The sequence below is a fragment of the Nerophis lumbriciformis genome, linkage group LG20 (assembly GCF_033978685.3).
Source record: "Nerophis lumbriciformis linkage group LG20, RoL_Nlum_v2.1, whole genome shotgun sequence".
Taxonomy (NCBI): Eukaryota; Metazoa; Chordata; class Actinopteri; order Syngnathiformes; family Syngnathidae; genus Nerophis; species Nerophis lumbriciformis.
In genome coordinates this window covers 26,691,116-26,716,296 of record NC_084567.2, presented here as the reverse complement: position 1 = coordinate 26,716,296, position 25,181 = coordinate 26,691,116, and the positions used below count along the sequence as shown (strand labels likewise).

At 38.6% G+C, this 25,181-nt stretch overlaps 1 protein-coding gene across 3 annotated transcripts in view; it reads left to right on the top strand.

The window, feature by feature from the left end:
* Positions 1 to 25,181, top strand: part of scai (suppressor of cancer cell invasion) — an 81,243-nt gene that overhangs the window by 38,229 nt on the left and 17,833 nt on the right. For 2 of the 3 annotated variants that reach the window (XR_009817439.2, XM_061980717.2), the window contains exons 5-15: positions 872 to 970; positions 1,873 to 1,969; positions 2,762 to 2,860; positions 3,152 to 3,304; positions 7,972 to 8,073; positions 8,499 to 8,600; positions 10,233 to 10,311; positions 14,705 to 14,807; positions 16,957 to 17,038; positions 17,115 to 17,187; positions 22,079 to 22,252. Coding sequence is in view for 2 of the 3 variants with exons in the window: in XM_061980717.2 (XP_061836701.1) it covers positions 872 to 970; positions 1,873 to 1,969; positions 2,762 to 2,860; positions 3,152 to 3,304; positions 7,972 to 8,073; positions 8,499 to 8,600; positions 10,233 to 10,311; positions 14,705 to 14,807; positions 16,957 to 17,038; positions 17,115 to 17,187; positions 22,079 to 22,252 (1,163 nt within the window). In the remaining variant the exon portion in view is untranslated. The remainder of the gene's footprint in view (positions 1 to 871; positions 971 to 1,872; positions 1,970 to 2,761; positions 2,861 to 3,151; positions 3,305 to 7,971; positions 8,074 to 8,498; positions 8,601 to 10,232; positions 10,312 to 14,704; positions 14,808 to 16,956; positions 17,039 to 17,114; positions 17,188 to 22,078; positions 22,253 to 25,181) is intronic. The other variant, XM_061980718.2, reaches the window with a different exon arrangement.

Here is a 25,181-nt window from a genome sequence, read left to right as displayed (position 1 = left end):
ACAGTTTTTAGCAGTATCGCCCAGCCCTACATCAGATTATTCTACATTTTTACAACATTGGAAAACATTAGTAAAACGGAAGCTTCGCAAAGGGTGAGATAACCCCTGTAAATTACTGGTTTAGAATGACCAAAGGTATAGATGTGCGTGTCCAAGTTAAAGGAAATGGCTGGCTGTCTTCTTCTAATGGATTTATTACAATCTTTGCAAGCCTGGTAACGAAATGCTGCCAGTATTACATGCAGATAATATATCATGAGCCATGCAAATATAAATTAAATACACCAAGGACATAAGTAAAGGAAATTAAATGAGCTCAAATATACGAGGCATAATGATGCAATATGTACAAAAAGCTATCTTAAATAACATGTTACCATCGATTATGCCTGATTAGCACTCCACACAGGTCAATAACATCAACAAAGCTCACGTTTTTGCATTCACGAACAGCATAAAAAGTTTGGTGTACAAAATGAGACAAAGGAGTTGTATAAAAGACGTCTTTCTGTGACAGCGTCAGAGAAAGTTGTACATGTAAACAAACTACGGTGAGTTCAATGACCGCCAAAATTAGTAGGAAAAAACAGCGCTCGACAGATACTCTCATCAGTGAAGCATGTTTAATGTAAACAGTGGGATTTCTAACAATTAGGAAGGTTTGTGTCATGTTTGTCCTCCTACAGAAACCATGTTAAAACGAAAAATATATTTTTTCCACCGTCTTTTTCCATTTTCATACATTTTTGAAATAGCTCCAGGGAGCCACTAGGGTGGCGCGGGTTGCTGACCCCCGCCCTAGATGTATGTTAAGTAGTGACATATATTCAAAAACTGTTCTAAAAGTTTTCTTCTCTCTAAACTTTGACAGCCTGCGTACATCAGAAACAAGTTACCTGAATGAGGCATTTTCTTTCTACTCGGCCATCCGCCAGCGGTCCTACTACTATCAGGTCAACAAAGAGGACAGGTTTGTTAAAAATGTGCAGACAGGATCAAATTTTCTTCTTTGCATGTATAACTTACAATATTAAAAAAAAGGTCACCACCTGGGTTTACAAAAAGGTAAGAGCCCCCCACTGAATAATTACTGCATGGATGATTCAACCCAGTAAGGAGCTACTTGTTTGTTAAACAACCATGTCGAAAGACACATCCTGTGGTCGGATCACATTATTGCCATGCATCAAATCTGAGAAAACTTCAAAGGACATTGCTGAAACCACTAAAATCGCCTAAAAGCAAAACAACACTTTTTTGGAATTTTACCCATCATCAACAATTCTTATGTAAGACAAGAACACAAATGTCTTTACTTTTTCTGTGCGTTCATTATAGTGAAAATATTGTAGCACAAGGCGGTTAACAATGCAGGTAATGGGGATTTCTATACTGCCAATAAAGCCCTCTTAAAAAACAACAAAAAAAACACCAGCAAGGTTATTATACATGCTGTAACCATGTAGTAACTGGCTTATTCATGATAAAATTTAATATTTGCAGTATTTTAGTTATTTTAAGCATTACTAGAACCTTTTTCCTGATCGAATGTTTGATGAAATACCAAATACAGTATAAACAATATATTCTTGAAATATTACGCTGTGTGTGTAGTAAATATATTGAAAATATATTTGAAGTTAACCCCTGAAGTAAATAAGCTTTCAAAAATACTGTTATTCATTAAGATACATCTGTAAATATACAGTAAAGGATTTTTTTCACAATTTCCCCATATAAAATTGTAAGAAATAAAATTAACTTTTTCATCATCAGAATGTCTAACATAATCTGCATAAATATTACTTGAAGTTTACAGTAGTTCTTTTCTATACCTACCTAACTTTCAAATTTCTTCTCCTTTTTTTTTAGGCCAGAATTGGTTGTCAAGAAACTTCGATATTACGCCCGATATATAGTTGTCTGTTTGCTGCTCAACAAGATGGACCTAGTCAAAGTTTTGGTCAAGGTAAGAAAGAAAGAAAAAACAGCATCCTGACTGATTTTATCGTACAACCCTAGTTTTTGAGTTGCATGTCTCTTTACCAACTTTCCCATTTATTAAATAGGGGAGCATGATGATTTTTTTTTGTAAATATTAATGCTCTCAAATAAGTTTAAAGGCTAGGGAGTTGGAAAAAATATATATATTTAATATTTTAAGTTTTTGAAAAATATTGCTAGCTCTTATAAAGGCTGAATTGCAGTCAATGCCGCCAAGAGTTGTGTAACTTATATACTGCACATACTGATACAACAGAGAGTCTGGATATTACTTTTCTCATTGAAATCCTAACGACAGACATTTAGTTGTGTATTTCTGTACTTTGCAATATTTCCTATTCCATTTTTTTAAATTTTGTTCTCTTTTTCCCATTTTGGTGCTTAATGTTGCCTTTTTTAAATTTGTTTCTCTTTTTCCTATTTTGGTGGCTAATGTTGCCTTTTGACTGCAGTTGATGGAACTTTTTATGTCCTTTTTGGTGACCTTTTCACTTTGAGGCCTTAGCAGCATTCCTTTTTACCCTTTTTTGATAATAATGTATTCGGTTACCTGTGAGTTAGAGGTTGTATGACTCCCGTTTTTTTTTAAAGTTGACTCCTACTTGACAATAGTAAAATATTTTATTAGCTTTAGGTGAATGTGATTGAGTTCTTATTTTACAAAGTCTACTTTCAAACGCTAAAAGTGCAAAACAATAGTGTTTGTATTTTTTTAAACTCACTTTTGTACCTGTTCACTTTTATCTTTTACCTGCAGGAGTTATCTGAAGAAATCGAAGATTACACACAACGATTCAACACTGAGGATCAGTTGGAATGGAACTTGGTTTTACAAGAAGTGGCATCATTTGTAGAGGTAAGGAACCGAAAAAAAAATTACAACTGCAAATGTTGTAAGGAACCGACAAAAAATAAAACTGCAAATGTTTTTAACGGTACGTTATGATCACTGCTTGGAACTACACCTACCTCTGTCCTATGGTAATTGTTTGGTACAGTAAGGGAACAAAATGTAAAACATAAGTTCGGTGATTTTTTTTTTAAATAGAAAATTAACACTTCTGATAACTCATTGAAATCACAATATTGATATGATATCCGACTTCTTTAATGTCTACGGGCTGACTTGTGTTTTTTTTCCAAACAGGCAGACCCTGTGGTACTACTGAATGACAACAATTGTGTCACGGTCATCAGCTATCGCCTACAGGAGGGAAGTGTGCCTCCCTTGGAACAAGGCATGGTGGTTGGGCAGCTTGTCCTTGCAGATGCACTAATCATTGGCAACTCTAACAGCCAGGTCACCCCCTACTCAATTTGATGTCTTTTGTTACAAATGAGTTCCGTTCCTAGACTGTGATTTAAGTTGAGCTTTAGTGTAAGCAGAGGTGGGTAGAGTAGCCAGAAATTGTACTCAAGTAAGAGTACTGTTACTTTATAGATTTATTACTCAAATGTAACTTAGATATTGGGTTTCACTATGTAAAGCGCTTTGAGTCATTAGAGAAAAGCGCTATATAAATATAATTCACTTCACTTCACACAAGTAAATGTAAGGAGTAGTCACCCAAATATTTCCTTGAGTAAAAGTAAAAAATGTATGTTGTGAAAAAACTACTCAAGTACTGAGTAACTGATGAATAACCAGTTCGTTTAATGATGACGGCAACAAATAATGCACAAAAATAGCAATGAGCAAATTCAGAGCCAAGAATATCTCTTAAGCAATATATATATGTATTAAATAATAATACATTAACTTAAAAAACTTAAGGCAAATTGAGCCACATTAACTTAACAGCACCATAGGCTCAGTAGGCAGAGATTACAAAGGAAAATAACAAGTTAGCCTTTACGCAAACCATAAACTGATAGGTGTGGGCTGCACCTGAGAACACACTGTGCACTTCTGATTGGTGTTTCTATGCATGCATGTGTGTGCGACTGTGCGTATGTGTGTGTGTGTGTCTCTGTCTGTCTATGAGGCTGCAGTGCGTTAATAAATGTCCTCACACGATGTACATTTGACAGTGATTCATAGCAGGGAAGCTAACATCAGCCTACGGTGACAGCCAAAATATTTACTAACGTTACTTACCGCGATGTGCTTCCTCAAATTTGACGTTGAGTTCATGTAAGCTTAAGCTTGTTGTTTGCCGCTGAAACTTTGTGCAGTTAATCATGTGACCGCCTGGCTCTGTTTGATTGGTGAAACGAAGTCAAACGTCACCAGTGACTGTATTTGATTGGTGAAACGCAGTCAAACGTCACCAGTGACTGTATTTGATTGGTGAAACGGAGTCAAACGTCACCAGTGACTGCATTTGATTGGTGAAACGGAGTCAAACGTCACCAGTGACTGTATTTGATTGGTGAAACGCAGGCATGCGATAGATCCTACTTTGAAGGTCTGTCTGACAAACCAAAACAAACAAAGCGTGCATTAACAGATCGATAAAAATCAGTAGCGAGTAGCGAGCTGAATGTAGATAAATGGAGCGGTGTAAAATACTCAAGTAAAAGTAAAAGTATGTTGCATTAAAACTACTCTTAGAAGTACAATGTATCCCAAAGTTACTCAAGTAGATGTAACGGAGTAAATGTAGCGCGTTACTACCCACCTCTGAGTGTAAGTAAATCATACCTAAATCAATTCCTATTTAACTCACACTGTGATCAGAACTCATGCAGGACATATGAAATACAGTAATTGAAAGGTTAAAAACAATGATTAAATGAAACAGTAATTATAAAGAGAACAAGTTATTGCTTTTTTTCCTGTAGTTGTCCTGCATGCCTTTCTACCCTCTTAAAATAATGTCTAGGCTTGTCAGGACGATAGTCGATAGTCGATAGTCGATAGTCTTTATCTTTAATGGTGGACGCGACAATCGAGCGATTGGGACCAAAAGAGAGGCCAATATTGATTAGTTGTACGAACATGTGACGTTATTCTTTCTCATTGTGGCTGTATATAGGCATTCAGTGTATTTTTCCGCCCAGCACTGGGCACACACTGCATTGTTGGGCTGTGTGTGGTGCATATTCTTCCCCCAAATTGTCAGCCAATATAAATATCTTGGGTTAACAATAGATTCAGAGCTTTCCTTTAAAGCCTATGTTGGCAAATTGTGTAAAATAATCAAGTTTAATCTCGCAAATTTTCGTGTAATTCGAAATTAAATGTCAACTGAAGCTACAAAATTGTATTTGCATTCGATGATTTTTAGCCACTTCAACTATTGCCTTACCAGCTGGTCTCAGGCTGGTCAGAGTTAAAAAATAACCATTGGAAATATTTTACAAACAAACAATTAAAGTTATGGATAAAAAACCTCACTTTGCCATTGCAAAAAAATACAGTATTTTAAACTGGGACAGTCTTCACACATTTGCAGACTTAAACCTGACCTGTAAAGTACTGCATGAATTGGCTCCAGATCATCTGGCAGAGCCAAAGAAACAGCCGTGAGCGTGTCACCCGAGGCTCCTGGTCAGTAAGGAGTGCAAATGTGTGGAACTCAGTACCTGAGGAGGACAAACTGATCACAACATACAAGGCCTTCACAAAAAAATAAAAGATGAGCCTGTTTTGATGCTAAGACAAATGTTATATTGTGATGTTGTATTTAATATTTTATTATATCGTATATGTATTGTGTGCTTTTTTTTCTTTTTCTCTCTTTTTCTTTTCTTTTTCTTTGAAATTGTAATTATACTGCCTTTTTTATATCATGGCCAGGGGACTACAGATGAAAATGAGCCTTCTGGCTAATTCTGGCTTTTTTAACCATGTGTAGTCATGTGTTTTATGAAATTGCATTGTCCCTTTTGAAATAAACTAATCTTAATCTTAACATACGCAGCAATTAGTTCACAAGTGAACCTCATGTTTATATAGCAAAATTACATCTTAATTAACTTGTGGGAGTGCGTCGTAACACGGAACGCTGTTAACTGAGGACCACCTTTAATCTAATAAATAAGATGAATTACAGGGTATACGCAGGGTCTTAAAATTATTTAATCCAACAATTTTAATATTAATGCCTTTAATTCCCCTAAAATATCATAGAAAGGTCTTAAATACAATTTACAAAAGTTTAAAAAAATCTATTAACGTTACTTTTATTTAAAACATGCATAAACTTCAGTCTTGCTTTCAAATGTTTCGATTTATGAGGACGCTGTAACGTAACTACAAAGCGAAACTAAATTAGACTACCTGTGCTGCTTGATCAGAATTTAACGAGCACCACCGGCTAGTGTGCACGGGGCTCGCAGCGGTGTGTTGTCACACTTTAGCATAGCAGCGGAGAAAATTTAACAAAAGCCCATAGCAAAGCCACATTACTTGCATACGATGACTAAGTAAAAGTTCAATGATTTGTGGCTCCAGAATTATCAATTAACTGCATGCTTGAAGCCAGTGGATGGAAACCTATAAAGTGTTTAGGACCCGGATGTGAAGACATCGAGATGGGAAGCGTTCGTAAACATGGCGGTGAAAGTGAATGGAATGATAATTTAAAAGTAAAACATCTGGAATGAGTTTGTGTAAAACGATGCTGAAATGCCACAAACACTTGCACAACTATACAAAGATCAACTTAACGCCCTGAGATCGGTAGGTCGTGAGTTCAAACCCCGGCCAAGTCATACAAAAGACTATAAAAATGGGACCCATTACCTTCCTGCTTGGCACTCAGCATCAAATTGATTCCTGACCGTGGCCACCGCTGCTGCTCACTGCTCCCATCATGTCCCAGGGGGTGGAACAAGGGGATGGGTCAAATACAGAGGGTAATTTCACCACACATAGTGTGTGTGTGACTATCAGTGGTACTTTAACTTGAACTTTAACCTTCCCGAAGGAGTGTTGTGTGGAGAAAGTGGCGCCAATTGCCAAAGGAGATCAATATAAGATGTTTACTAGTGAAATCTTACTAATGCATACGGTAAGCACAAGCTAATTTCTCTGTGGTAGTAGTATACTCGGCAGTATATGGTATTATATATTAGTATAGCATGCTGTTGAGCCTACGATAGATTTATTCATCTAGTTTATTGATACTCTAAAATATATTTTCTTGATGCGAACAAATATCACCAAAGATGCTATAATGTGGTCATCCGTGTTGAATTAAGCACTTGGCTTTCCTGCACAACAACTAAACTTTTAGTTTCTGATATGAAAATCAACAACAAAAATACGGTAGATTGGACCCACAATCACAATATTTATTACTAGGACTTAACATGACGTTAGTTTATTTGCACAACCAGATCCTTGTAGTTATATTTAGACATAGCAACCACAAAAAAACACAAACTAATGCGATCTCTTGTCCTTTTCTTGCATATTTTTCTGCTATCAAACACTACTGATATAGTGGAGAATAAACTCGATTGCATCACAGAAAGTTTCTCAAATAGATCAAATGTTCAAACAAACATTTTACAAAGTGATTGCTGCAGACACAAACATGGTCCGATTGTATTCCACGAGATGATGAAAGTGATTCTTTTTAAGAGCCATTTACTTTGATGCTCTTTCGATTTTCCCTGACTTTAATACCGCACCTTAATGAACCACTTCTATCGGGACTCTATGAAAAGCTCTTTCTATCTCTCTATTTGAACGACTGCAACACCCAAGAACAGAACAGCAATACGGCATTTTCTGCTCAAACTCTACACTCACTCTCACTTGTTTTAATGCTACCGTCAAGCTGCTTGACCATTGTGTGAATGAAGTCGCAAAAAAGAAAAATGGATGTGATGTCATATGCAACCCACCTATAGGTGTGTCGATCAGGTGTCCAAAAACTTTGGTCTGTTTTTTTAGTTGCGGCTTCACTTATTCTTCCTTAACTCTGTCAAAAGACAATCTATCTTCTATCATTTGAACCCTAACCTTTATATCATTACTTACTGTTTGTATATTTTTTTTCTTTCTCTGTTTAGGTTAAGTTTAGTGAACTGACTATTGACATGTTCCGTATGCTTCAAGCTTTGGAGAGAGAACCAGGGAACCTTGCTGTACAGACATGTAAACAAGGAATTTTGGTAAGTTTTTGTCAGGTTTATCAACTTTAACCTTTAAACAGAAGTCATGTTTGGAGAATATACACAATCACCACAATATAAAAAAATTATAATAATCATAATATTAGAAAATAAGACAAATACTGCACTGTAACACATATCATACATAAATACAACTTAATTTAACACTTAATTTAGGTCCACAAAAATGTGGATTATGCTTTGTTAAAAAAAAAAAATGTTGTGAAGCCACGACATTTGAAGCGTGATGTAGTGAGAGACAGCTGTATTGCTGTTTGTATTGCACAAAATATAAACTATGGCATTTATTTTGATGTTTTTATTTCACCATATTAAAATATTAACCATTTATCGGATATCATATTGTATCGTGAGGTACCCTGACTTTCCGAGCTCTAATCATTGTATATATCTTCTCTCCTAAGGAACCCAATGAGAAGCCTGCAAAAAGGGAAAACCCTCACAAGTATCTTCTATACAAGCCAACATTCAGCCAGCTGTTTACTTTCTTGTCAGCCTCCTTTAAAGTAAGTATGCACTTTATTTTGGATGAAAATGTATGTGTTTTCCCATGTTTAGTTTTCACGTATTTTTGTATATATTGTCTCTTAGATTGCCTTCACAAACAAAATAAGATAGTGCTTTTTAGAGTTATTTGCCATGAGGTGCCATGTTGAACATCCAGTGGTCCATAGAATTGTATCCAACCCACCAAAATAAACTGCTCTACTTTTGTAGACAAACTTGTATGACCCAAACAAGCAGGAAAAACAGGTGCAATATTTTTGTCTTCAGAGTGGCTTCTGGCGAAGGCTGAACTTTCAGCAGGTAAAAAACATCTGGTACACAAAAAACTTTTTCTGAACACAAGAATATTGCATCTATCTATTGAGAAGACATGATGAACGCAATCGATTTATGACAATGATGAATAAGGAGGCATTGCATGTTTGAACGACATACGTATACAGATATGACAAGTTCTGTGGTTAGTAGGTGTACACAAACAACTCATAAGTACTGTATATCCAAGTACAGTGATACCTAAGTATATGACTGCCCATCTTGCGAGTTTTTCAGGTTATGTTTTCTCAGCCAATTGTTATGCTTTAGATCAGGGGTAGGGAACCTATGGCTCTAGAGCCAGATGTGGCTCTTTTGATGACTGCATCTGGCTCTCAGATAAATCTTAGCTGACATTGCTTAACACGATAAGTAATGAATAATTCAGCTGGTAATCACAGTGTTAAAAATAACGTTCAAAATATAAAACAATCTCATGCATTTTAATCCATCCATCCGTTTTCTACCGCACCTGTTCAAGAAGTTGCACTAATGGTAAGAAGTATTTTATTTATTATTGGTTAGCTTCAGAATAATAATGTTATTAAAAAGAATAAGAGACTTATTATACTCTCAAAATGTTGGTCTTACTTAAAAATGCATGCATCTAGTAGTATTTAGTGTTAAAAAATATTATATGGCTCTCACGGAAATACATTTTAAAATATTTGGCTTTCATGGCTCTCTCAGCCAAAAAGGTTCCCGACCCCTGCTTTAGATTGACAGCAAAAATTTGGCTTATGAGCCTCCCTACCATTTGTTGGCATAGCGATGGTCACAATAAACCCTGTAAAATCAGACTTTAACATCCAGTCTTACTTGCTCGCATTAGCTTATGGCTAGAGATGGACATAACTTAGTTTTTTCCAAGAATGGAAAGGAAGAAAATGAGTGTGAAGGACAGTACTGAGAAGAAGTGGATGATATTCATGAAATTAAACAAGGAAATCAAACAATATATCGTGCAGCCCTGCATTTTTTTGTCAATATTTTTTCCCATCTAATTCAGTTGTGTTAATTAAAAAATATATACAGGCCATTATGATGATATACAAATACTTTTTTGAATTGTATTGTTTTTTTTCTTTAAGTTGTCTGAAATAGTTCAAGGTTAAGGAATTCTCAAACATTAACAAAACCTTTTATTCATACTATATCGCTCAATGACGTCACTGTTAATAATAATAATAACAAATTAGATTTAAATAGCACTTTTTTAGACACTCATAGCGCTTTACAGTAAGAACTGAGAACCAATAATTCATACACTCCCCATTCACACTTTGATGGTTATAAGATGTTGTTTTTAATTGTAGGAGTTGCCTGCAAACAGTGTTCTTCTTGTCTACCTATCAGCAACTGGAGTCTTCCCAGCTTTAAATTCAGAATATGAAGGTAAGAGGCTTTTTTTAGGCTAGAGGTTAAGTGTCTATTTTATTAAATATTTCTTCACAATTTCTATAATATGTTTAATGTAAAAGAGCTAATTTATTCGTAAAGAGCCTTAACTTACAGCTCTGAATGTGAATATCGTTTTTTTTCACGCTACTTTTGGTAAATTAAGTCAAATACAATCCATTGCTCTGGCTGTGGTTGACATCCAATTATTTAGGATTTCAAGACACATTTTCCCACTGGAAATAGCAATAAAAGAAAATAATCTGTTCTAATCCAAAATATTCTTGCTCAGCAATTCATAGAGTAACAATATATAATTATTAACTGTCATACAAAAAACAGTCCCTCCAGGATTTCGCTGGCTTTTTTGTGATTGTTGCAGCCGGAAATCGTGGCAACTTTTTTGTCAAAATGTAATAGACTTGTGATTTTAGGAATTTGTTTTCAGAGTTTTAAGTGTTCCTCATAACGATAACCTAAAAAAGCATAGGATTACAACAAAAATTGGAAAACATATACTGTATTGATGTTTTACTTGTTTTGTACCCCACATACTTTAAAGTAGACACTCGTTAAAACTAGATACAAACTAGATAAAAACACATGCACAGAGCTCAATCAATCAATCAATGTTTATTTATATAGCCCTAAATCACAAGTGTCTCAAAGGGCTGCACAAGCCACAACGACATCCTCGGTACAGAGCCCACATATGTGGGCTCTGTACCGAGTCAATGTCACTGTCAAATCATTGTACTGTTTTCATTAATTAAAACTAAAAATAATAATAATTATAATTAAAGGAAGACCACCAAAGGCTTTCTTATTGTCCTGTCATCCAGAAGTTGCACACATTCTCCGTGTCTTTTTTTTACGCTTGAAAAGTGTTTGTCCATCTTAAATATTAATTTATGTTCCAACACATTTACCCTCGCATGTTTAGAGCATTTGTGAACTGTTGAGGGCAATCTGTAGCGCAAATTTTTGTTGGTGAATGACAGACAATGAGAGATTATCATCACACTTCAACATCTTTGTAATGTAAATGCTGCCTGTTTCTCTAGGTGTTCTTAATTGTTTTACCATGAATAAATACATTTTAAATAAATATATAAATGCATGTAAACAAGTCAGTGAGGATGCCAGTGTGTTGCTAAATGTTTATATAGTACATTACCCAGAAGGCTTAGCAATGTAGACCTGAACTAAAAGTAGGTCTGAGGGAGGAGGATGAAAAATGAAAATTTGATTGGCAAAAATGATGCTGATTGGCAAAAATTGTGGGGAAGTTGTGGGCATTGGACAATGTTGTTGCGGGGATTGGTTGAATTAGAGTTAATTGGCATGATCGCACCATCACGAATTCCTGGCGGGACTGAATAAAATGTAAAAATAAGTTGGCTAGGGTTAATAAAATGACATAAAACAAGTGTTCTTTTTAAACATAAAATCAATAATTTACCCCTTTAAACCTTTAGGTTCCCAAAGTTCTGATTCGTGTTCAACGATCCAGTCGATTGATGGTGGGCTAATTTTTTTCGAAAGAAACAATACATAACAAATATCCAAAGATTCCAACATTGGCTTAAACTGTGTAAAACATTTGGTTGGCCCAAGGGAAACCGCTATAAGATGTACTCTGGTGTGCAGTGCAGTTATTTTGACCAGTTAAGCAGGAGAAAATTGATTGGAGAGAGGAAAAAATGTCTCTTTGTTTTTGTACTTTTATTATTTCTTGGTAATGTTTTGAAAGATTGTGGTGTACTTTTCTTTTTTTCAACCATTACTGTAAAATGGGAAGGTTGGAAAGACTCTATGGAAAACATCAAGAGGAGAGACTGCTCTATGCCCTGGAGCCAGACCTGGGGAAGGGGTCACAGTGTCGGGCTTTCACCTGTGTGGCTTAGCCCATAAAAGCCGCAAAGGATCACTTGCAGGGGTAAACATAAGGGTTCAGCGCATTGTGTGTTAAGTGGCGGGCGCCTAATGAACCTGGTCTTTGTCAGACAAATGTGGTTCTTGAGACATGACACTTAACCTCCATGGTAGAGAAAAAGCCTTAGCTTGTGCGAGAAGTTGAGAAGTTTCAACTAAACATAGTCGTATTGCCCTCGACCCACAGTTCTGGTTTTGGAACCAGACTAATAGAGAGAGGCTGGACCTTGTTCTATGTTGGAGTTGCTGCAGAGGAGAAGCGGTTAGATGGTTTGGACTTAATAATAACCCCCAGCCTCGGTGCCTACGAGTTGAGGTCATCCCCAGTGAACGAAATAGTTACAGTTGTCTTTCATTTAACGTGGTTAGTTGGAACTGGACATAACTGTGATTCCGCAAAGTACGATTGATATTGAAAAAATATATATTTATATTTCCAAAGTTGGATCATTAAAAAGTGTTTGACATACTAAAAAGGTTTTTAACATAACTGGAGCCCTCTAAACCTGAAATAACACCCATAGAGTCACCTTTGCTCTTGTTTCACCGAAAATAGTAGCCTTAAGTGTGTTCACTGTAGATAACAATACTCATGTTAGCCTGGAAGATGCTGCAAGCGTTGCCCAGCCACTACATTGAAATACTTCATCACATCCTGTCATGATCTGTGGTCTGGATCATGTTTTTTGTTATTTTGTGTTTGTTTAAGACTCCAGGAGTTCCTGTTTTTGCGCTCCCTTGTTTGGTCACCATAGCGACTCATTGGTTTCACCTGCCTCATTTGACACACGCACCTGGCTCTAATCAAAGAGACTATTTAAGCCTGTCGTTGCCAGTTAGTCGGGCGGGTGACATTGCTCTGTTGATGTACTTTTCATGCTCTGTATTGATTGTTTCATGCTCGTTTCATGCCACAGATTCATGCTTGTTTTCATGCGATTGTTCGCTTCATGCTATGCCAAGTAAGTTTTGTTTATTCAAGTTTTTTTTGTTTCATGTCCATAGTTCTGCCTAAGTGTTAGTCTTTGTATCCTGCGCTAAGTTGTGCTTTCACCTGTGCGCTTTTTTGTTTTCACTTTTTGAGTCAAGATTAAATCATGTTTCTGCACGCCTTGTCCAGAGTAGTCCGTTTGCGTCCTGGGAGAACAATCCTCGCAGTAAGCTGCGAAAACCTCCTCGTCATGACACATCCTGGGTAATTTCTCTATAAGTTAAAATTGGCTTCCATGTGCTGAACCATAGGTGTAAGTTGTTGTGCAAACATTTGGTCAACTTGACACTCACAGCTATGATAGTTAGCATCGATGTTAGCGTTACGTGTTGGCACTAGCAAAAATGTGACATTGATGTCGAAGATAAAGTTCATCAAAAGAGTTAATCTCCACTTTGGCCAGAGAGCTGCTGACAGCAGTCTCAGTTAGCATGATGTGCCATGCCGAAAGTCCAATGATACATCCAGCTTTTGTCGTTTGACAATGCTCGAGTTGAAGGCTGCCAATGTGGAGACGGGTTATTAATGAGGCAGAAGTTGAAAATGAAGTCCATCAAAAAGTTGTCTTGACATAGGTGATCAGCTCTAGATTGTTGTGGTGAAGATTAGGTATGGAAATCGAGAAGATTGTTCCGGTTCCGATTGCACTTTCAATTCGGCTTGCCGATTCGGTTCTTTGTCGGTTCTCTTACTGATTTTCATTCGGGAAAAAATACAACAAACGTGGATTAGCATCAACTTTGTTTAGTTTAGAAGTAACAAGACCTTAAAGAGTCAACAGTGAGGTCTTAAGGGGCACATTCGAACAGGGCCTACTTAACCGAAAGTTTTTTTTTTTTAATCTAATAATAATTAAAGTTAAAAGTTAAAGTGCCAATGATTGTCAGACACACACCAGGTGTGGCGAAATTATTCTCTGCATTTGACCCATCAGCCTTAATCACCCCCTGGGAGGTGAGGGGAGCAGTGAGAAGCAGCGGCGGCCGTGCCCGGGAATCATTTTGGTGATTTAACCCCCAATTCCTTGAATACTAAAATATAATAGTATATGGATATATGCACTCACCATAGATGTCTTACATCAACAATTAAAAATAAAAGCATCTTCTAAAAAACAGTTTATTTTATTTGATTTATTATAGCTTTTAAATTATGCAAAATGGTGGAAATCACTTGTCTTTACTTACTTAATTTCAGTTCAGTTTTGCACAAGCTTGATGTGTGAAAAAGTGCACCTCGGATGCGCTCACTTGGTTTGCATATATAAACTTCTGGACCTCAATTATAAGAAAGTCAACTGATGACTATTTTAGGAGGGAACAATGTTTCTGCATTCATCTGTACTACTTAACTTTGTATTATGTTTAGTTAGGTCAATAAAGTTACTCTCACTGGGTGTAATAGGATGTCTTGTCCTCGTCTTTGAAAATGAAAGCACTAACTTTTAACTGTGTTCATTTTTAGTCGGACCGTATGATTTTGGAGGCGTTCTCACAAATTCAAATCGAGATATTGTGAATGGAGAGGTGATTCAGAAGAGAAATCAGTCTCAGAAAGACATGCACTGGTAAGATTTAAATTGGATGATGTGAAAATTTCATGTGTATTTTAAATTAATTCTACATTCAAATAGTTTTGGTTTATGTGACAACACACAGATTACTTTCCTGTTGTTCCATGTCATATTTCTCTGACTACAGATCTATCAGTCTGTACGAACAGAGCACAGCTAGTAGGTTTAATATGTTAGTTGCTCAGACTGTAATGTGTTTATACAAGTTTAGATTGGAGTATGTCATGTATAATGGGGAAAGACGTTTTAGGCCCTTTTCCACCAATAGTTCGGGTTCCTGGACTCTCTAATTCCTGGAACTATAGGTTCTTGTAGCAGTGTGTAGTTTGTGTTTCCACTGCATTTCATAGTTCAGGGTAGTTTATACAAATCATGCTAATGAATCGAGGAGTGGTTTAGTATATTTCTACACTGATACCATGTTTAAACTGACAATATTCGGTCACAGTTCTTTAAAGTAAACAGTAAGTCAATATACAAAATGATATCATTTTTAAAATAAAGTGTACCGAATTGTTCATGAAAAAATCAGGCTTTTGTCCACAATGTCGAACAGTCAGAAAGCCGTCCTCTCAGTAAATGATGAATTCATGAGGGTCAGGCGATTCCTTGTGGTCCATTTCAGCTGTAAATAACAATATATAGAGAATAAATGTCACTGTTGATCTCATGCTTGTTAGCATTAGCATTCTGTTCACTTGGGTCGATATTAATAACCTCACAAAGGAAGTGTCAGTCAGTACGTGTACATGCGCTAAATTAGGTGGAAAAGGCCCTAATGTTTCTTGTATTCATGTTAGGACTTTAGCCAGCCAGCAATGAGCACACCAGCTTGCTTCTCCAGAAAATGGACAGTATCACTGGTCCGCAACTTTACCGAAGTGTTGTTATCAATCAAAGTTTTACGATAATTTAAGTTTGAAAATAATATTAGGGATTTTCCGATTAGGGTTTTATTCTTCCAATTCTGATCATTCATGAGTGAGAGCGACATGTATTAACTATAATGTTTACATTTATTTATGCTGAGTGCTATTGACAGTTTACAATATCAACACAATATTTAAAATGGTTCCTTAATCTCTTTTATTACATACAATTGTTTGAACAAAACAAAGGTAATGGTAGACAACTAAACAAAAGTAAAAAAAATATCTATTCCTCTTTTAAATCATTTGGTTTTTGCCCTCAAAGTCCTCCTTTGCCCAGGGAATTATTCCCTGAGTTTGTAAACATTTAACAAAAACAACAAAAAATGATTTAGAGAAAGTAGAAATATTGATCTGCTCACTTTAGTATCTCTCATACTGATATTCAACTGATAATCCGATAATCAACACCACCAATTTATGGATCGATCTGCCCTCATCCTAAATGTCACGTGACGACTGCGACAATACTGACACACCAACAGTTGTTGTTGCTTCTAACTCTTCTCTTCTCATTTCCTGTTAATAACTGCTTATTTTCTGCTCCGATGCTCTTCCATCTACACTTATTAAACATTACTAAGCACTTTTTCTGTGTTGTTGTTTACAGCTATCTTAGCAGTTAGCTTTGCTATTAGCATACCAGCTCCTGCCTTGCGCTCGATGTGATACTAACATATGTCAGGGTTTTTTGCCATAATTGAGGTGATTATTATTGGATTAGGGGAGCAGCTCCACACTGTGAATATACAGACATAATTAGCTGGTAGTCGCTTGTTCGCCAGGGGACTAAAACAATTAAAGCGTCATACAGAGGGGATCAACAATAAAAGGCATTAAGGGACAAGCAGTAGAAAATGGATGGATGGATAACCGGCAATGGCGATCACATACATTTTCATGAAAATCGAATAGCTGATCGATCTGCACATCTCTGAGTTTATGGAAGTGAGGTTATCAATCCCGGTTTTTAGGAGTTTCTAAGTTAGTTAAAACAGTAATACGAACCGTTAGAATTTTTTTTCATTACTGACGCCGGTCATTGATACATACCTAGTCAAGAGTGTACACCACGTTATTTTAATAAATTCACCGTCAAACCACTTTCTTGTTTACATCAATAGCAATGCTTTCAAAATGTCTCTTCAGCTTTTTGGACTTAAGTAGTGATCTACAGAAGGACTATCACCAATTCATATTTTTGATGTTGACAGCCTCCATCCTGGTGATTTGCTCCCCTTTACTCGGAAGCCACTTTTTATTATAGTGGATTCTACAAACAGCACAGCCTATAAGGTACGTTTGATCCAAACTAAATATCTATTATGTTTTGTTTTGTTAATGTTGTATTAATTACATTTTCCTTTTTTAGAATTTCACAAATATGTTTGGTCAGCCTTTAGTGTGCCTACTATCTCCTAAAGTATATCCCAAGAGTATACAAGGTATGGACAAATACATTTACAGGAAAGTTGGGTTGTTTTTAAATGATAAAAGCAATACAAGTATAAGATTGGATGTCAGTATGGATGGCTGGATTCCATTTCTCCTATCCGATACAGATGCAGATACCGCAACGTTGTATAACCGACAGCCGATACCAATTTGATACTTTATTTTCTCTTGTCTTATCATACTGTAGTAATCGACAATGATGCTGAGTATCAGAACGGACCATCCTTAGTTGTCAGTATTACAATTGTTTTGTTTTTGGCTTAATGTTTATTACAGTGGTACCTTGGCTTACAAATTTAATTTGTTCTCTGGCAAAGCTCATAACTGAAAATTCCTGTGTTGCAAATCAGTCTTCCTTATTGAAATTAATTAAAATCAATTTAATTTCTGCTTGCACCCGCATCCTAGAACAGCACACTTGTAACATGTCTTTTGAAAAGAAAAACAAACTGTTAAGATTAGAAATATTGTAGGTAAAACAATAATATAGAATGTAGTACAAACAAGTACAGTAGTTTTATGATGTAATGTAATATTAAAGCAGCACTAAGTAACTTTTCAAACTTTAAAACATATTTTCATAACTTTTGGGATGATACATCGACTTACAGTCGTGGTCAAAAGTTTACATACACTTGTGAAGGACATAATGTCATGGCTGTCTTGAGTTTCCAATAATTTCTACAACTCTTATTTTTTTGTGATAGAGTGATTGGAACACATATTGTACTTGTTTGTCACAAAAAAACATTCATGAAGTTTGGTTCTTTTATGAATTTATTATGGGTCTACTGAAAATGTGACCAAATCTGCTGGGTCAAAAGTATACATACAGCAACATACATGATCCATTTTGGTGATGTAGAAAAGTTACAATCAAATCAAATTAGCTTCATGGCATGGCCTCTTAACTTCATGTGAGTGATTGTGATTGACGACACCTGTTGACTTCTCTGAGCCTATTTAAATAGGGCTCATGTGATGCAGTCATTAGACTCGGTTACAAACGCGACACAATACAAGCGCTGCTGACGTTCTTGGGCCCGGAGCAAATTCTCACGTGACAAGTGCCCCACCGTGTGGAGTTTTGCTCGCAGGTCCATCACGTATTGTATTTCATTTTTGCTGGGGCTTGGACCTTCTTCCCAGCTTTCCTTTAAGACCTACTGAAATGCGATTTTCTTATTTAAACGGGGATAGCAGGTCCATTCTATGTGTCATACTTGATCATTTCGCGATATTGCCATATTTTTGCTGAAAGGATTTAGTAGAGAACATCGACGATAAAGTTCGCAACTTTTGGTTGCTGATAAAAAAGCCTTGCCTGTACCGGAAGTAGCAGACGAGTAGCGTGACGTCACAGGTTGTGGAGCTCCTCACATCTGCACATTGTTTACAATCATGGCCACCAGCAGCAAGAGCGATTCGGACCGAGAAAGCGACGATTTCCCCATTAATTTGAGCGAGGATGAAAGATTTGTGGATGAGGAAAGTGAGAGTGAAGGACTAGAGGGCAGTGGGAGCGATTCAGATAGGGAAGATGCTGTGAGAGGCGGGTGGGGCCTGATATTCAGCTGGGAATGACTAAAACAGTAAATAAACACAAGACATATATATACTCTATTAGCCGCAACACAACCAGGCTTATATTTAATATGCCACAAATTAATACCGCATAACAAACACCTCCCCCCTCCCGTCCATATAACCCGCCAATACAACTCAAACACCTGCACAACACACTCAATCCCACAGCCCAAAGTACCGTTCACCTCCCCAAAGTTCATACAGCACATATATTTCCCCAAAGTCCCCAAAGTTACGTAAGTGACATGCACATAGCAGCACGCACGTACGGGCAAGCGATCAAATGTTTGGAAGCCGCAGCTGCATGCGTACTCACGGTACCGTGTCTGCGCATCCGACTCAAAGTCCTCCTGGTAAGAGTCTCTGTTGTCCCAGTTCTCCACAGGCCAATGGTAAAGCTTGACTGTCATCTTCCGGGAATGTAACCAATGAAACACCGGCTGTGTTTGTGTTGTTGCTGCAGTCGGCCACAATACACCGCTTCCCACCTACAGCTTTCTTCTTTGCTGTCTCCATTGTTCATTGAACAAATTGCAAAGGATTCACCAACACAGATGTCCAGAATACTGTGGAATTTTGCGATGAAAACAGACGACTTAATAGCTGGCCACCATGCTGTCCCAAAATGTCCTCCACAATCCGTGACGTCACGCGCTGACGTCATCATACCGAGACGTTTTCAGCAGAATATTTTGCGCGGAATTTAAAATTGCACTTTTTTGCACGTATTGGCATGTGTTGCAATGTTAAGATTTCATCATTGATATATAAATTATCAGACTGCGTGGTTGGTATGTAGTGTGTTTCAGTAGGCCTTTAATGAGGTCCAAAACCCCGCACGGCTTCCTGCCGTATAATAATTCAAAGGGGGAAAACCTTGTGGAGGCCTGGGGTACCTCCCGCATTGCAAACAGCAGGGGATCCAACTATTTATGCCAATTTGATTTGTCCACGTGCACAAGCTTACGGATCATGGATTTCAACGTCCTATTCAGCCGCGCCACCAACCCGTCGGTCTGTGGGTGGTAGACGCTGGTCCGAATGGATTTGATCCCCAATAATCCATATAGCTCCTTTATCGTGCGTGACATAAAGGACGTGCCCTGGTCAGTCAGAATCTCTTTCGGGATTCCGACCCGGGAGATGACCTGAAACAGCGCTTGCGCTACACTCTTTGCAGAGATGGAGCGCAGCGGCACTGCTTCGGGATAACGAGTTGCGTAATCCACCAGGACTAGCGTAAAACGATATCCCCGTGTGCTCCGGTGAAATGGTCCGATGAGGTCCATGCCAATCCGCTCAAATGAGACCACCATGAGTGGTAATGGGCGCAAAGGCGCCCTGAGGGTGGCTGCTGGATTGACCAGCTGGCAATCCGGGCAGGCCGCACACCAGCGGCGCACGTCTGCCCGGATGCCGGGCCAATAGAAACGAACCATTACCCGGTGGAGTGTCATATCATACCCCATGTGGCCGGCCATTGGGTGAACGTGCGCCGCCTGGAAAACCATTTCCCTCTGGCATTTCGACACCAACAACTGGGTGATCTCCTCTCCTGTTTGAGTGTCACGACTCACTCAGTATAATCTATCTCTAATACTTGCGAAGTGAGGGAATACCCGCGCTGTTCCCGGGCGCACCAGCTGACCATCGATGGAAGCCACCTGGTGCCAGGCTGCGCGCAGAGTGTCATCCCGGGACTGCTCGAGGGTTAAATCCTCCATAGGGTGCCAGTGGGGCGCAGGGGGGGCTTCCCGCGAGGTTGCCCCTCGGCAGTGTCTGATGAACCCGCGTCGCCGCTGAGAACCACGCAGATATTCCCCTTTACTAATGGTCGTGAACGCACCCCTACACATTGCGTCACTAAATTGTTAAACCCCGGCCAATTGGTACCCAGGATCTAAGGGGTGCTTAAGGTGCGCACTTACAGCAACCTTGACACTATGCTTTTGACCGCCGTATTGAATTTCCACCGGCACCACAGGGTATTCGTGCACATCCCCATGAACACATCTAATCCTCACCCATGCTGCCTGCCTCAAAGCCCCGGGTCGAACCAGGTTCTGGTGGGGGAGGGCCGGCAACCCGGATCACTTGCCTCACCTCCGCACGTGGAGGTCCCTGACACACTTGACCGGGCTGCCCACGCCTCTAGCACGCCTGCCCAGGTGTTTGAGGGGCCGTCCGCGCGGGAAGCACCGTTTTCGCAACAGCCGGGACCTGCGAGGAAGCACACACAAAAGAGTCAATTGCGCGGCACCATGGAACCGGCGGCGCCGCCTCCTCCCTCTGGTGCTGGTGCTGGGTGTGTTGGGTTCTGTAGGGATAAAGCAGACACAGAGTCAAGTGCGCGGCGCCGCGGGATATATACTGATACTCAACTGATAATCTGGTAATCGATATCTTCAGGTCGAAGTTGAATGTCAAAGTTGACCAACTTTTCGCTTTATGGCAACAACTTTCTACTATACAAGTGAGGGGCATGATTTATAATCTAAAATTAACCTTCACCAACTTAAAGGTGATGCAGCAGCAGCAGCAGCTCAGTATTTCAAAAAGCTAGTTACCTTTGTGATAAGGAAAAACAGTTCCTTAATGTTATTGCTTATATTAACACAATTGCTTATACTTAGTTAATATTTAGGCCACAAGATGTAAATGTAGTAATGTTGTCGGTTTTGGATGTTTTTTTGGATGACTTAATGGGCGCAATAGAGGACTCCCATTAGCTGCATTGTTAGCTGCCTCGTACTCACCGTATTTTACAAATTAGAATGCACAAAAAAAGAAAAACATATGTGTTCTTGTCTTACATAAGGATTGTGAATGATAGGTAAAATCCCCCAAAAAGTTCCCCTTAAAGATACTAAAAAATACGTTTACTTGCCGCAATGAAGCTGATAATTACTAATTTACTTACAGAATCAGAATCAGCTTTATTGTCATTACGCAGGGTAATGAGATTGAGGATTGAGGATTACGGGAGCGGCTCCACACTGTGTATGAACATACTCAGCCAAGGGAACAAATATAAATAAAGCTTTCGTGATCGGAATTGAAAGGTACCGCATACAGTGCATCCCTAGCCGAAACATCTCATATCCCAACCAATATGTAAAGCAGAGCAGTCGTAAGCCGAGGTACCAGTGTACTTTATATGGACCCACAAAAATATTGATACTTTGCTTCAGTTTTTAAAGCAAATATTTCTTTAGGCTATTCTAGTTCTGTCTTGAAATCCAAAATGCTGATTCACAAATCTCATCCAAAACGTTTGACTGCTTACTTGTTTAGATCAATCCCAGCGTGGGAGTCTCTTCACCCTTTTCCTCTACAGCCCACTCTTGGCATTCTTCTCTGTGTGCGGCTTAAACAGCGTGAGACGAGGACTTTGGGAGAGCGCGCAAGAATTCCTTCATAAAGTCGACCATGACATAGCGCAAATGATAACACGATCACAAACCATAGGTAATGTATTCATCTTAATATTGCTATCATCACAATCTTATCAATGTTGCTTATTATTGTGTATAAATAACATTATACTGTGTAATTTGATCATGGGCAGCATTTGATTGAGCATGTGAGGAGTTTGCATGTTTTTCCTGTGCGTGTTAGGTTTTTGTAAAACATTCTAGTTTAGTTTTTAAGCAATGTTTTTTTTTCTTAAAAAGAAAAGCTTCTGTTAAAGTTAAAGTACCAATGATTGTCACACACACACTATGTGTGGTGAAATTATTCTCTGCATTTGACCCATCACCCTTGATCACCCCCTGGGAGGTGAGGGAACAGGGGGCAGCAGCGGTGGCCGCGCCCGGGAATAATGTTTGGTGATTTAACCCCCAATTCCAACCCTTGATGCTGAGTGCCAAGCAGGGAGGTAATGGGTCCTATTTTTATAGTCTTTGGTATGACTCGGCCTGGGTTTGAACTCACAACCTACCGATCTCAGGGCGGACACTCTAACCACTATGCCACTGAGTAGGTTACAGTACTAATGACTATTTTTAATCAACTAAAATATAAGCATAAGACACATTTAAAGTTTCATTAAAATAATCTTTATTTAGGCTACCGGCAAAGCATTTCAACAATAAAATTCTTAACAAAAAAATAGACCTACTTTTGATGAATATAACAACAAGTCCATAATTTCACATTAACCTTAGTATTGTATCACCTAAATTGAGAACATATTAAAATATTATTTGCAGAGGTTGAGTATGTTTCAAAATAACTGCAATAATGACACTGTATAACTACTGTATAAAGTTGGGGTGTACCGATCCAGTAATGGTTCGATATCAGTCAAAAATGTAACGGTACAGTGGGAGAAGGAGACGGCACGGAGGCAGGGACGGCGTTAGCTTGCAGCGTGTTTATTGAAATATATAAACAAAGTGTGTGACTAATCAAATGTATACGGTGTGACTATGTGTAGCGATTATATGTGGAGTGTTACCGGGTGGTTTTGAAGGTGCGTGTTGAGATCGGTGCGGAAGTCCAGAAAGGGCAAGGCAGGCTCGGAGGTCCAGGGACAGGCAGGAGGTCAGGGGCTGGAGCGAGGCGTCGTTGTCCGGGGGCTGGCGTGAAGTCGAGATCCAGGAAGGCAGCAGGAAGTCCAGAGAGGATCCGGGGAGACGAGACACACAGCTCGAAACCAGGGGATGAGGAAGGGCTGCTGGATGGCGACACAGGACAAGACACAATGAGCACAACGGAGGGGAAACACAAAGAGCGAGGAAGCACATGAGCAAGGAAGCTAGAGACGTGTAAGGCTTACTGTACAGGTACAAGTAGCTACGTTCTGGCACTGGAACGCAGGACACGATGGCTTATGAAGGCAGGGGTCTCATCAGCGTCAGGTGTGTTGATTGAAGAGTGAGTGCGTGGACGCCCGCATAGCAGAGTGAGTGGCGGAAGGTGTTTGCGCCGTAACAATAAACCCGGTATTTGATTTTATCGGACTGCATTTAAAATCTTTTATACGAGCACTCCAATATGGATTATCCTTTCCGTTCTATTCATCAGTGTCCGGATCCAGTATGCAGACCATGTGATCACAATAACACCTGCAATGAAGCGTTGTCAATGCGATGTGAGGTGGCTAACTAGAGCGGCTAAAGTATGTCCATAATCAGTGCAAAGCTGCTCCTAAAATTTGTAATGCTCGCCTCCATGCCGGCAAATAAAGTACATTTCTTAAAAAGTATCTCTTCAGGACGAGGAAAAGCTATGCATGTAACATGTATATTACCCCCCACCCCCATTTTTTGTATATATTGTTTTTCAAATCACCTGACATGTATACTGTGTATATATGTACATAATTTATACACATTTTTATATACATGTTACAGGTTATATATCTTTTATTATTGAATGTATCAAATGCGATGAATATTTAAATGGACCACAATAGAAACAAGCCTTTTGGCTTTTTGTGCCATCCATTTGCCTTTTTAAAGCATTACATGGATTCAATTCTTTAAGATGTCAATAAACTTCTCAATCAATCAATCAAACACCCCAACCTGAGCCAGAAGCCAAGAAACCATGCTAACCGCTACGATAGCTTTAACCCAATGTAGCGAAACAACAGTAGAATACGTGCTTAGTGTATTTTAACAGAAGAAAAGCTGGAACTCCGTTACTGTACAGAGAAGAATAACAGCTGTGAACATGGAATTAACAAAGTTAAAGTTAAAGTCCCAACGATTGTCACACACACACGAGGTGTGGCGAAATTTGTCCTCTGCATTTGACCCATCCCCATGTTCACCCCCTGGGAGGTGAGGGTAGCAGTGAGCAGCAGCGTGCACCGCGCTCGGGAATCATTTGGTGATTTACAAGTACCGGTACATTAATCAAGTGTCTTGAGAGACTAGTCTGAGTGTGGACACGTCCGAAAACAGTAAATGACATAATATGTAACAACAAACGCCAGCAGTCAAAGGTAGAGCCTTTGTTTCTTTTTAAAATTACTTTTTATTCAACAAAGATGCATGTCCCAAATGTGACGCATCTAAGAAAGGGTCATTTTCACCACCCCTCAAATTAACACTGGGTTGCACACTGATATTTTGCCTTAATTACGTTACACATTCGCTCTGGAATCGTTTCTGCAATGTCACAACCTTTATTTCTGTCCAGAGTTGCATCTTGTATTAATGACGTAAGATTAGTACCAAACTGTCCTTAGACTTTTTAATAATGCATTGGACAGTGTTAGCCAGATTTTAGTAGTTTTTGCAGGTTACAGGTTAGGTCATTGTGTCTATTGAGAGGGTTGTTGAACAAATGGGAAGCGAGTCAATGCATCAGTTAAAGAGTTTGCAACTTGCACAAAGTTCAATTTTTCAAAACAAAAAATATAACAAGAATTACCTTGGATAGC